The following is a 13,859-nucleotide window of genomic DNA, read 5'->3' as shown; positions in this document are numbered from 1 at the left end:
ACAGACTTACATTGAGAGAGACACAATGACCAGACACAAATAAACATCTGCTACCACCTACCTGAAAACAACCTGTCTGAGGCATGTCACCTCCTGGTGACCTGCCTTTAACTCCAAGGCTTTAAGAACATAATTTTCAGTATAGATACATAACTTCTCAAATATTGTCAATGTATGTATGCATTTCACAACGATTATGATGACCAGTGGGCTATTAGCTTTCAGTAGTGACCTTACATGCCATGCTTTGGTGAATTATTGTGTGCATCTGACACAGGGGATCCCTGTTAAACTCTATCCATCCCCTGCTCCCTGCCAGTTGGCATCAAGAGGTACCTGGGTCATAATTGGCCTCTACTAAGATACTGACTAAGTAGTTTCTGAGATCTTCTCCCTACAAATGAGCCCTTTGTTTTCATTCACTATTTTTAATGTTTCCGTTCTGGTGCTTAGGAGATCGTGATGAAGAAGACAGCAGCTTTTTGAATTTGTTCCACCTTGTGAATGCACAAGCTAACTTCCATAAGGAAATTCTGTATCTGACCATGAGAAGCACCTCTGCCTAAATACTCAGAATCTCAGGCTTTTAGATAATACTACAGTGATTCAGATAGGTGGCCTTTTCCACCCTTTATTTTCTCACGAATACAAAATAGTGTCCACCTACCTTTTTAAATTCACTCTCCAGCAGCTGCTTGCGAAGTTGTAGCAGCTACTGAGCACATTGTAAAAAATAGAAAATATAATAACCAGTTAAATCTGGAGGTATAACCTTTGCAGAAGCAGCAGGAGGCTGACTGGAGATGCTAGTGAAATACAAAGCAGAAGAATTACTTAAACCTATGAAGACATACTAAGGCATCTTTAAGAAACTACAGCACAGTCTGTGCAATAAACTTGCCTAAGCCTGTATGTCAGGATGTGCTGAGGAGCCTATCTGTGGCATTCCATGGTTTGGCTGTTATGGGCAGGAATACACACTGCTTTCTTCTCCCACTGTGTATATTTGGATACAAAATAAAAATGACACGGTGTTAATATTTGATGTATGTCCACAAATTAAAGAATGTTATCTTAGTTCAGAACAGAAAATATTTTGCTCTTTTAAGTTTGTTTTTCTCTTTGGAATCCATTAACACAAAACCAATATAATGACAAAGGCATGGCCAGGTTTCTCCAGTTCAGCTTACACCTGGGTATCTATAATTCACTCTCACATTCTTAGCTTCAGAACTAGATATCTTGCATGGATTGTGCATTAAGTTTCAGCACAGAAGGAGACAGTCTCTGGAAAGAGTCCTAGTTTTTTAAGGAAGGCAAAAATTTAGTTTTTTACAGCACATGCCTTTCAGCCATAAAGCAGAAGTAACTTCAGAATGTACCTTTGTGCTAAATATAATAACTGGACAGTTAAAAAAAATTACATGTCTCTGGAACTCTGCAAAGTTGAAGGACATTTAATGCATGTAGACATTCTAAGATCACTGTTTTTTATTAAAATACACAGATATGTATCCTATTTACAAAAAGTTTTTATATTTATGGTACATAGCTTTAAAAATTGAAAATATTTAATATGTGCTAAACAGTATATTTCATTTTAGGTTATTTACATGATGGTTATTTTCCTCATATTATTAAAATGCCTTTTTCCCCCATCTGAAATATTTCCAAATTATTTAAATATGTGCCAAATTTTGCCATTTGAGACAGCTGTTCATCTCCAAGAGGCAGATCCTCAGCTGGCATAAATTGTGGGAGCTGACAATTAACACCAGCTGAAAATCTGCACCCAATTGATTTCAATGGAAATGAGCTGATAACTCCTGATACTTTCTATTTAAAAAGATTTTTTTTTTTTTAAACATATCCAAGGATAGAATTTGGCTGCATGTATGGGTGGGAGTGGAAGGTAAATTTTTTGCTAACATTCAGCTAGAAACTTACCTGTGCACCAACAGATGTCAGAGATGAAACCGTTAATTTAAAAACAAAATATGAAACATACTGGTATGTTAATATTGTTTTTAAAATCCATGTTCTGGATTTTCAACAATATTTTAAAACACATTTTTGTTCTATCTGTCTCTCACTTTTATGTGTAATTATTATTGACCTATTTTAAAATAAAATATAGAATAATGGGAAGGATCTGTAAAGTCATTATGAAACTTTGTTCTGTAGTATAGTGAAAAAGATTCAATTATAAATGAGACAACACAAACATGTTGTAGGTCTTACGCCAGTATATGCCAGTTCTATGACCCATGACTGAACCAGACCCATGAGTGAAGACACAACAGCAATAAATTGCAGCAACTCACAAAGAATGTCGTAAGAGTGCAGCTATTCAAGAAAGTGGGGCCCTTTGATTTAATAGCAACATATGATAAGAAATACTGACTTTATCAATATTAGTCCTTTCTCTTAGCAAATCTTCAAGGAATTTAAGTTTATGGGTGTGCCAGCTTGAAATGTTACAGTGGTCTCTGTATTATAATGATTGGTGATTGTTTTTTAATAGATACAATAGCTCAGTGAGTGTTTGGCATTCGTTTCAATTTCTTGGTGCTCCAGCCCTTTCTTCAGGAAGGAGATTTTCCTTTGCAAACAACTGAAGTTCACACCTCTTGTCCTGAAACAGGACTTCCCAAACAGATTTAACTGGGATGATTTAACTGGGAATTGGTCCTGCTTTGAGCAGGGGGTTGGACTAGATGACCTTCTGGGGTCCCTTCCAACCCTGAGATTCTATGATTCTATGATTTGTTTAAACTGAAAAACAGCACAGCACAGCCAGCTTTGCAGCCAGACAGTCTTGTGTCAGGATCCCATTAGATCTCCCAAATTTCTTATTACTAACCATGTTTATTAGGGTAGTGCCTTCAGGCCTACCAAGAATGGGCCCTATTGTGCTAGGCACTGTACAAACACATAGCAGTAGGTGGCCCTGCCACCAGAGAACTTACAATCTAAATAGACAAGACAGACACAGAGTAGGGGAAGGGGCATTATTAAGCATCATTACACTAATTAAGTCAATAATCAAATGGGAGACTGAGGAAAACCCAGTGTGCTAAAGGAATTGGTGATGATGACAATTCAGGAGTTGGTACTTTTTCTTCTAAGTCAGTACTGAACTGGTGTCCCTATGATGTTAAAGGGGCACTGAACTCCTAGAAATGCTCTGTGAAATCTTGGCCCCATTGAAGTCAATGGCAAAATTTCCATTAACTACAATGCAATCAAGAGTTCACCCTGAATCTGTTTGTATAGGAAAAGACAACAGTTCTGATCCCTAAAGATCACACAGTAGCTCTTGAAAGAGTAGGGATATTAGTCCTGATATCCTGGCTAAATTTCATCTTGGGCAATTACGTTCCTCCTACATAAAACTCCCCCTGCAGTTTCAATTGGATAAGGGATTCGTCATTTCCCATCTTCAGCTGTTGTGTAGTGTTGGCAGTGCTTGCTAAACAGCTGCCACATTCCACTGCCAAATTGGTTGCATTTGGGATATGGCTGAAGGGATTGTTATACATAGTTGGTTAGGTTGCTAAAGTCCTTTGGGGAAAGAAAGCATTTATAGAAGGATATAATTAGTGTCACTGGTTTTACACCCAGTTGAAGCGCCATTCCACACATTCCTTGCTGCTCTCTCAGTCTATATCACTTTAGATTGTTGACATCAGAAATACAGACTCATGAAACTGAGGTTACTGAACATTTTATTTATATTCAAGAGTTGCTTCCCATAACATTTAGAGTTTCCATTTTAACTGTTTTGTGGGGGTGGAGAGAAGGGTTAGGTTCCTCATTTTGGGTCTCTCACCCTTTTTAAAGCCCTGACTGTGACCCACAATTGGGCCCTGGCAGTGGTATGCTGTGTAATGCAATTTGGGCTGAAGCAGATGCACTGGAGAACATCAATTTGGATCTACAGGCAAAGATATACGCACTGTACTTCTCCCTTGGGAAATTTTGTACTGACAGGAAATTATACTATGTCAAGTACTCAGCTGGCAATGATAACCATAATTCCCATCTTTATGTAAACATTTTTTTTTTGTAGAAAGTCTTATCAACAAATTTCAAATTATCCTTGCCACTTGTACCCCAAAAGTGCTTATATAAGCCACAAACACTACAATTCAGAGTAAATTGCCTCTTAATTATAATGATACCTCATCTGGAGTACTGTGTCCCATTTTGGGCCCCACACTACAAGAAGGATGTGGAAAAATTGAAAAATGTCCAGCGGAAGGCAACAAAAATGATTAGGGGACTGGAACACATGACTTATGAGGAGAGGCTGAGGGAACTGGGATTGTTTAGTCTGCGGAAGAGAAGAACGAGGGGGGATTTGATAGCTGCTTTCAACTACCTGAAAGGGGGTTCCAAAGAGGATGGATCTAGACTGTTCTCAGTGGTAGCAGATGACAGGAGGAGGAGTAATGGTCTCAAGTTGCAGTGGGGGAGGTTTAGGTTGGATATTAGGAAAAACTTTTTCCCTAGGAGGGTGGTGAAACACTGGAATGCATTACCTAGGGAGGTGGTGGAATCTCCTTCCTTAGAAATTTTTAAGGTCAGGCTTGACAAAGCCCTGGCTGGGATGATTTAGTTGGAGACTGGTCCTGCTTTGAGCAGGGGGTTGGCCTAGATGACCTCCTGAGGTCCCTTCCAACCCTGATATTCTATGATTCTAGGTCATGTGAGTTAAGGATGCATCAAGATTTTTTCCATTACAAAACTTCTATTTCCAGGGGTGTATTGCTTCCCAGCAAGAATTAACTGCAGGGGGAATCCAGCCATACAAAAATCTTACCTTCTAGGAGAGTTGTTTTCATTATACAATAAAATCTGAAATAAACATTACATGTGATGCTTATTACACAGTAGTGGATGACTGAGCCTTTCATGTTGTTGTTCATTCCATTTTTAACTCCAGAAAACTGTTTGCATTTGTCCAAAATAAAAAGTGTCTGGAGGGTGAGGCAGAATTAAACATGACTGCAGCAGTCAGGCCAGAGCTCTATGCCTGCACTGCTCACTGCTACTGAGTCGACAAAAGGTTAGGGCCCACAGGCATTTTTTTCCTATAATTCAAGCACTGGGAGTGGGTTGAGCTTTGTGGAAGTGGCCACGAATATGGACTGTCCAAGACGGGCACCAAAAGTGCCCACTTTTTAAAATCTTGGCCCTGGTGTTTTGGCCTCTTTTCTCTTTCCCACCCATTCCCCACTCCAGACCCCTCCTGGTCCTGCACACTAGAAGGCTGTGTAAGGGGAATAATACACAGAGGCAGTGGCTTGATTCAGGATCACGTTGGCCTACAGGGAAATTTCCCAAAAGGCCCCAGAGCCTCTCACTCAAACCTCTCCAAGCAGTGGTAAATTAAGCTCTGACCTCCCATTGATCTAACTCCTGGCTGGGTGCAGTAGATGGTTTGGATACACAACTCACATTGAGCGAGGGGATTTAGCACCCACACCTTTCAGTGGCTTTATTTGGAGCTATGGGGGCCCCCACCCGCAAAACAGATGGGCACATGGTATCATTCACCTCTCCCCGAATAGGCCTGGAGTACGAGTTGCTAGCTATCTAGCAGTTTCTGAGGCTAATCTGTGTTCCGGTTGTTGCCCCCCTCCATAGAAGCTGGGCACTCAGATTAGTGGCAGAAATGTGTTTAAAAGCATTTTTCAAACACAGGCTCAGCACCATCTGTCTTGATGAATTGGGCCAAAAGGTCCCTTGTATATTTCTTATGCATAGGGATTTTCCTTTATAGTCCTTGTCCAAAATTCCTGCTGCCATTCCTGAAGTGTTCTAGCTAGTTGCCACCCTCCACCCCAGAAGTGGCTGCATTTTAGCAATGCCCAGTGATAAGCAGTGGGTGATCAGTTAAAATGAAAGGTGACATGTCTGCATAAGATACTATTGTGATATTCAGATTTTGCTCTCATTTTGTGTTGCTTTTTTAACGTTTTCTAATTTTTTTAATTAAAATATATATATACTTTCTAAAACTAAAAACCAGCAGGTACTTTTCCCAAGAAGGGGGGATAACTATGTGGCCACGGAACAATGAAGTTACATTTCCTTAATACCAGCATGGCAAACAAAACAACACACTTCTCCATAGTGAGGTTTCATTATCACACATGCGCGCTCTCTCTCTCTGTCCATTCTTGAGGCCAGGTCGCTTTGTATTTGCTCTTCAGATGCATTACAGCTCAGACATTCTGTCAAGGGCATTTATAAGTCTTGACATCTGCACTGTCCAATGGCTGCTCTTCCTGGGGTTTTCTTCTCTCCAGCTGCTCAGGAAGCGGGTTGCTTGCAAAGGGTTAACTCTTTCTTCTGATGGCTCTGGCATGGCTGCTGCTGCTGAGGAAAAGGTGATACTTGTCTGACCCAGGCCTGAGAGCTGCAGAAACCCCAAACATGCTTAAGGATGGGAAACTGCACATATAGAAACACAAGTGGCAAAAGGCATCAGATTTTTTTATCAACTGGGCAGTGAAAGTGGGAACGTGGGAGCTGTTGCTAAAATGATGAGCGAGAGCACCAGATATTGCAAGACACCCATCTGCCTCCATTCAAAGCATGCAACCAGACTCACTTATTTTATCTATAACTCACATTATATTTTACTTCTTTCTCAGTGGGACCAGAAAGCTCTAGCACACACAGCATGGTTATTAATGGCAGCGGAAAGCCCTTAATTTGATTGGGAGTAACTGATAGATAAAACTGGAGGAAAAAATAATAGATTATTTAACTATTCTAAGCAGCCTGATTAAACAAAAATGTGTCTTCCTCCCTCCCCCACATCAGCTACTGTGCAGGAAACGGCTTTTGTGATGCCAGCAGCATGTCTGGATCAGAAAGCCTATGAGAGCGCTGGCTGAAAACAAGAGCATTGCAAACAAAACTAACCCTCACCTTATTCCCCAGCAATTAAAATGGCTTGTGACCGTCAGCAGCAAATCCTCACCTGGATGATGCTTTGACTGGCAGGATGGCTGGCTGCAGTGCTTCATCCTTCCCCTGCACTGCTGTTGGGGCTCTTAGAGCAGGTAGATGATGTAGGAGAGGATCACCAGGCCGATGATGGCAAAAAACATTAAGATGAAAATATCCAGCATGGTGGATGTGGCAGAGACAGGGGCACAGGCTGCCTGTTTGGGCTGCAGGGGAGGGAGAGCCTGAGCCGGAGATGCTGCTGCAGTGAGGGAGGCAGGCAGGCAGGGTGGCTGTAATGGCAGAGACAAGGACTAGCCCAGATCTCGTTCCCCAGCCCCCACAGTATTTCCCTCCTCTCCCAGCTGGAGGACAGAGTGAGGATGCCTGATCAGCTTGAGCTATAGCTTTTCACCAAGGATGACAGCAGAGTTTAAAAAAATAAAAAGGAGGGGTGGGGGTGGAGAGCAAAGGTTCAAACTGGGGAGGAGGGTCCAAAGGCAGCCCCCCCAGGGCTCCTAAGGCGCCGACTGTACACAAAGGAGCTAAGCCCGCCGCAGAGCTAGCAACAGTAATTTACCTCCAGGAAGAGTTGCTTTGCGATCCGCTGTTTCGAACAGACCAAGTGCCAGGCTGCAGCTGGTTCTCAGGAGGCCGAGCTAGCTGGCTGTGTTGCTGCTAATATTTGCAGCTATGGGCCCTGGCTGGGCAGAGGCACAGGCAGGAGCGAGGTAATGGGACAGCCCCTTGGGGGCTGCTTTTGTTATGGCTCAGACTTTTAGTACTGTCGGACATGTTGTGGGGCTGGGGCTCACTTATAAACCCCACTCATCACTGCAGCAGGTCTGGATAGGTTGATGCCTTTTTGGGCATCCCAATGCAGGCCTGAGCTGCCCTGTTAAGACATCACCATGGAACATGGGGCTTGCTGTGTGTTTGCATGGCTGGCTGTAGAGAGACAGTGATGATGAGAAAAGGAGGACTTGTGGCACCTTAGAGACTAACCAATTTATTTGAGTGTAAGCTTTCGTGAGCTACAGCTCACTTCATCAGATGCATTCAGTGGAAAAGTGAGCTGTAGCTCACAAAAGCTTATGCTCAAATAAATTGGTTAGTCTCTAAGGTGCCACAAGTCCTCCTTTTCTTGTAGTTAATTCTGTATCTCATGATGTGCCTGGGCAGCATTTAGCACAACGGGGCCTTGTTCTCAGTTGGTGCCTCTAGGTGCTACTTTAATAATTATATATATCACCCTTCCACAGGGCTCACTGCACGTGTAGGAGCTAAGAACCCATTTACTGTTTCCTAGGCAGAAAGCAAGGCCACAATCCCCAGTTAAATAACCTGTCACCCTTGCCGCTAATGACATAATGAAGAGAAAAGGAGGACTCGTTGCACCTTAGAGACTAACAAATTTATTTGAGCATAAGCTTTCGTGAGCTACAGCTCACTTCATTGGATGCTGTAGCTCACAAAGGCTTATGCTCAAATAAATTTGTTAGGCTCTAAGGTGCCACAAGTACTCCTTTTCTTTTTGTGAATACAGACTAACACGGCTGCTACTCTGAAACCTAGAATTAGCTATGTTCATGGAGGATATGTCCATCAGCCAAGATAGTCAGGGATGCAGCCCTATGCTCTAGGTGTCCCTAAACCTCTGACTGCTAGAAGCTGGAAACGGGCAACAGGGGCTAGATCACTCAATAAATCACCCTGTTCTGTTCACTGCCTCTGAAGCATCTATCATTGACCACTGTCAGAAGATAGGATACTGGGCTACTTAAGAGGCATTCAAAGTTCAAGTATGACCAGGTACACTGGAAAAGGAGTTTTCCCCCTCTATAGGAAAAGGTCTCCAATTTGGCCAATTAACTTGATGTCTGCAGCAATTGATCATTGCCACAAAGAGGGTATAGAAAGCCAGGATGTTTTGCCAAATGTTTTACCTTGCTAAACTTACTGACTTCTATACCTCTCATGACAATGGTATTGGAGAACCTTGTTCAGAGATTTATCCTCCCCTCTGTGGGGAAGAGAGGTATTTTCCCCATTCTGCAGAGGGGTTGAAGGCAGAGGTTAACCAAACAGATATAAGGGAGACCAGGGTGCAGGGGGAGCTACCAGACAGCTAGTGTGGTGGAGCTCTGAAAATTTGGGCCAGGTAGCTAAACGTTTGGTGTAAGGCCCAGATCCTCAAGAGATGTTTAGGTTTGTAACCAATTTCAATGGAACGTCAATACCTGTAAAGGATCAGGGCCTAAGCGACATGGCTACAGTCACACAGGGAGTCCACAGTGGAGCTGGGAATGAAACCCAGGTCTCTGAAAGCCCAGGTAAGTGGTCTAAGCACAACCATTCTCCTCCATAGCAGGGGCAGAGGTAGAGCTGAACCCTGCGGGTAGCTAGAAGTGTGGATGTTGATTTAGCTTCCAATAGACTTCACTGGGCACCACACTCATCACAGAAAAAAGTTTTGTTTTTAATCAAAAAAAAAAAAAAAAAAACTGATTCAAATTAATTTCCTCTTTGTTACTTGCCCTCCCTCTTCCAGCACAGCTGGTAACCTGTTTAAAGCCAGAGGAAAATTAAAAACATAATTAAGACCAGAGCAGTCAGTAGGTAAAAATTATACTTTTATTTTAAATTTGAATAAACCGGGAAGAGAATTTGTTGGTTTGTTCCATTGAATGGTTCAGTTAAAAAGGCCAAATAAATTTCATTTTCTGGGGGGTGTTCAGGCCCACCAGAAGAAATATACAGACAAAAAACCCACCAATAATAATAATAAAAAAAAGATCTAAACCTGGTACTGAAATGCAACTTGGAAAGCTAAGATGTAAGACTTGTTTGTTTAAACACAAAAACACATTAATGAAATGGTTACAATGATGCAATTTAGCTTTTATCTTTATCTTTTTTTTTTTAAGATTTTACTTATTTATTTTAAATACAGGTTTAGGTACTTTTTCAGCTATGAAAAAAAAGGCAAAAAAGTGCATAAGTCAGAGAGAAGGCAGAAATCAAGCAGTAAGATGTCTGTTTTCCATGGCAGAAGGAAAAAAAAGGGGAGGGGGAAGGCAGGGGAACGGGAGGGACAAGAGTTTCAAGGTAGCATTAAAAAAGTTTTAGGCCCAAAAACTTAGTTTCCTGTGTTTTTATTTGGTCCATTAAAAAAGGTTTATTCACATTTTTACTCCCCCCCCCCCCCCCCCCAGACAACTGGCTCTAAGAACAGAGTATCAGTGATCAGGAATGTGCACCTCTCCATTCCCCCAGGTCTTGTGCTCACATGTTTCAGCACCACAGGGATTTCAATTCCCTACAGCCCATCACTGTCACTTTTATGCTCTGCCCAAGGCTGATTGCATCCCCTTTCACCCATGCCACTCCCAAGTCTCCCACAGATGAACAGAAAAGCTGGTTAAAAACAGAAGGTTCACCATTATCCCCCAGCCTGCTGCTAGCTGGCTCGTCCAGTGTGATGGAAGAGCTCATCAACCTTTTTAGTACAGTACATTGATCTGGGGACAGGAGACCAGAGACCCTCTTGCCCATAAAAGCTTCAGCACTATGGCAACTACCAGAGAGACTAGGAAGGGACATGTTTCAGGGCTCGCTTCTGCCACCCACCCCTTAGGCCCTCACGCAAACATTTCACCTTCAATTCAGTGTCCCTTAGGCACCCTTCTGCATCTCTATTGTGCTTCTGGAAGTGAAACAACGAGCGCATGAGAAAGAGGAGAGGCCATGTGTGGAGTTCTCTTCCATATTTCAGGGGTGGCTTCCCCATTTTAAGAACCTAGCAGCCCGTTTCTCCCTTCCCCTGAAAGGGCAGCACCAAGTTAAGAGTGTACAGAGCAGAAGTGGAAGTGTACAGAGGGGTAAACCCAGAACAGTGCACTGGGAACAAGCAGAGGTCTCCAGTGCGCTCAGTGAGAAAGGGGCACCCATCAGGAAGACTCTGAAACTGACGTGCTTCTCAGCTTAGTCCCCACATTGACTCTTAAAGCCAGATATCAAAACTCAATTAAAAATTACAGAACATTTAGCCAGGCCTGTCTGCTTAGACCTTACAGACCACCTCACTGGATGCACCTTGAAGAGCCTCCCCTGTAATGCACCATCAGGTCAGATTCCCCTGGGATAATGAGGGCAGTCATGCTACATGGAATTCCAGTTGAGAGGGAGAAAGGCACCAGGGAGTGGGTCTTAGCATGCCAAGGCAGAGAGGGCAGCAGAGTTGATCCACTGGGGAAACACGGGAGGATTCATAGCTAGCTATTCTCAATGCCCAGCTTCCTTAACCAAGGACAACACAGTATCATCTTCCCTGCATATAGATTTCCAGTTATAGTGGCCCCTGGGCCCAAAACATTGGGTTGGGTTGGGGATGTGCTTTGAAGTTTTGGTCCCTGATGCGATCCAAGCCAGCAGCAGCCAGGAATATCTACCACCAGCCTGGACCCAGTGAGAATGCAGAGAAGCTGGAGGCGGAATGTATCTGCTCATTGCCCTTCCTGGTCCCTTTGCCACTGACTCTCCCCCTCCACGGGGAGGAGGCTGAAAACATCTTAGCTCAAACTGGAATGGAATTGGAACTGGCCCTGCTGCCCCTGGGAAAGGCACAGATGGAACTGGCTGGCTCCCTCTCCTCCTTCCAGCTGAGGGTTGGCTGACTTTGTGTGGGGAGGTTTGTTCTACCTCCCTGCCCCTGCCCCACTCTCCAGAACCACAGTCCCAGTAGTGGCTCCTGCTGAGTGAGGCACATGCCAGTGCAAAGCAGAAACTAACTGGAACTTGGTAGAGCCAGTCCCTGGTCTTTGCCCCCTCAAAAACCCCAAAAACACCTCACACCTCTTTCATGACATCTCCGCCAGCCACTTGTGGCAGAATTTCTCCCGTGGTCAGCTCAGTTTGTTCATGGGCATAGGATGAAAGCAGGGCCAGACTGAGCAGTCAGTGGCTCCAAACAGCCATGGGGGCAATGGGTGGTGCACTAGAGACTAGGAACCGCTCCCCAGAGCCACGCAGACAGCGTGTTGATCCAGCAGCGGGGATGGGAGAGTAAGCAGTGACCCTGGGCCGAAAGCTGCTGAGCAAGGTGAGAAATAGCCCTTCTATGTAAGGGATCAAAAGGAATTTGCTGCTGTGAAATGCAGATGCTGATTGGAAGGTGCACGAGCCCTTCCCTCTAGAACCAAATACCATTCCAATAGAGGGGGTTCTGGGTATTGCTTTCCTCCCCACCCCCCATGGGGACTCCTGGATGACCAGGGGGGAGGCAGGAAGTCACACTCTGCCCCTGTCCAAACACAAGCAGCCCATCCAGCCTCAAGCATAAGCAACCCATGGGCTACTCCTCACTCCCAGGGCAGCAGCAATCACCCCACAGAGTGTAGAGATAGTCCTGAGATGAGTTGACCCAATCCAGGGTAGCTCACTGTGCGATGCTGCTTCTGAGAGCCCTACCCTGTTCAAAGGACCACAGCCCCAAAGCCCCATCGCCTGCCACTTCTGCCTCTGTCCCAGTCAGACCCTGGGGATCCCAGCACCTCTGCAGGCAGTGACAACAGCCAAGGAAAACTCTAGAGGAACAGAGTGAAAACACAGATTTAAAAAAAAAAAAAAGTTGAAAATTGATTGATCTTAGATTCTTTGGAACTAATATTTTTTGTTTAAGTTTTGACTTTATATGAAGTTTTAAGAGTGAAAAAATGGAAAGTGGGAGGGAGAGAGAGAGCAAGAGACTGAATGGAAACATTTAACGGAGGTGATGAGGTGGGAGAGGCGACTGGGGATGGCCCAATGAGAGATCCCTGCAGGCTTCCCTGGTGCTAGCTAACCCCTCCCTCCAGTTGGGAGGTACTTATGGCTCTAGAGAGGGGGATCCCTACTAACCCCCCTCCCTTAACTTGCTGTTAAGGGGACACACACTAGTCATTGGTCCCTTGCTGCCACTCCAGCTGCTTGGATTGGTCCCCAGCAGAAGTGGATGGGTTTGGTCTTATCAGATGGGTCAGCTGGGATCCTTTCTTAGCTCAGGATCGCAGCTATTCCAGTTGCTTCCCTCATATTCCCTGGGGATACAGGGCATGCGCCTGGTAGCTAGGCTCCCATCCCTTCAGAAAGATAGGGGTGAAGAGATTAGAAGAGGAAAGCTGCAATGTTGGGGCCAGCCCGAGTGGCCCCTGGACAGGTCTCCCACCTAGTCCCAACAGAGCTATAAGACCTACAAAACAAAGCTAAATTGGCAAGAGAAACCAGAGCCCGCTGCAGAGTACTGATGGGCGAGGGGTGCAGCTCTGATGGAGTAATGGCAGAACGCGGCGGAGAAGGGATGCTGGGCGAGAGAGACATGACAGAGGGCCTTGGGTGTCACTCCACGCCCCCGGGCCACAGCTTAGATGGCCTCCACGTAGTTGGCAGGGAGCATGCCGGTGTCCCCAGTGCGCTCAACCGTGCCGTACATCCAGCCATCGTCGATCTGCTGCACGTTAACGATGGTGTCCCCATCTTGGAAGGAGACCTCGTCTTCATCAGCAGCGTTGTAGTCATAGACTGCACGGAACCGCTTCTGGGGGGCAGGGAGAGGAGGGTCAGCAACACACGGGGGGCTCTAGCTCCCCCGCAGCCCGTTCATGGCAACTGCCCCTGCTCTCCTTCCAGCCAGCAGAGCCCCCCCCCCACCCCAGAGCAGTTGGGCTTTCTATGGGGAAGAGCTTGCAATCAAGGGGAGTCGAGGGGCACTGAGCTTTGAAGGATCCACTCCTGGGCTCTGCAGCAACAGCTCCGCTGGTCAGCGAGCTGCGGTGCTGGGCCCAGCTCACAGCAGGCCAGACACTGGGCCGGGGGGCTCAGGAGGCAGAGTTCGAGCTCTTCCCCCACCATGCACCTTA

General features: G+C 45.1%; 2 protein-coding genes and 1 long non-coding RNA gene across 4 annotated transcripts in view; 1 reads left to right on the top strand and 2 right to left on the bottom strand.

Annotated features, from left to right (window-relative positions):
- FBXO47 (F-box protein 47) overlaps positions 1-1,045 on the top strand; it is an 84,574-nt gene extending 83,529 nt beyond the window's left edge. The window contains exon 22 of the mRNA XM_073325834.1: positions 454-1,045. Coding sequence (XP_073181935.1) covers positions 454-566 — 113 coding nt within the window. The 3' untranslated portion in view covers positions 567-1,045. The remainder of the gene's footprint in view (positions 1-453) is intronic.
- A 2,666-nt stretch (positions 1,046-3,711) lies between these two features.
- On the bottom strand, positions 3,712-7,509 carry LOC140903896 (uncharacterized). Of its 2 annotated transcripts, none has more exons than XR_012156379.1 (2): positions 6,998-7,509; positions 3,712-6,387 (listed from the first exon to the last, which is right to left on the bottom strand). It is a non-coding gene; the product is annotated as an uncharacterized lncRNA (long non-coding RNA). The 2 variants fall into 2 exon arrangements; XR_012156380.1 differs by having other exon boundaries at positions 3,712-6,384.
- A 2,074-nt stretch (positions 7,510-9,583) lies between these two features.
- LASP1 (LIM and SH3 protein 1) overlaps positions 9,584-13,859 on the bottom strand; it is a 53,366-nt gene continuing 49,090 nt past the window's right edge. The window contains exon 7 of the mRNA XM_073325542.1: positions 9,584-13,537. Within this exon, the coding sequence (XP_073181643.1) occupies positions 13,364-13,537 (174 nt within the window). The 3' untranslated portion in view covers positions 9,584-13,363. The remainder of the gene's footprint in view (positions 13,538-13,859) is intronic.

This window comes from Lepidochelys kempii, chromosome 27 (assembly GCF_965140265.1).
Source record: "Lepidochelys kempii isolate rLepKem1 chromosome 27, rLepKem1.hap2, whole genome shotgun sequence".
Classification (NCBI taxonomy): Eukaryota; Metazoa; Chordata; order Testudines; family Cheloniidae; genus Lepidochelys; species Lepidochelys kempii.
This window is presented reverse-complemented; position numbering and strand designations above follow the sequence as displayed.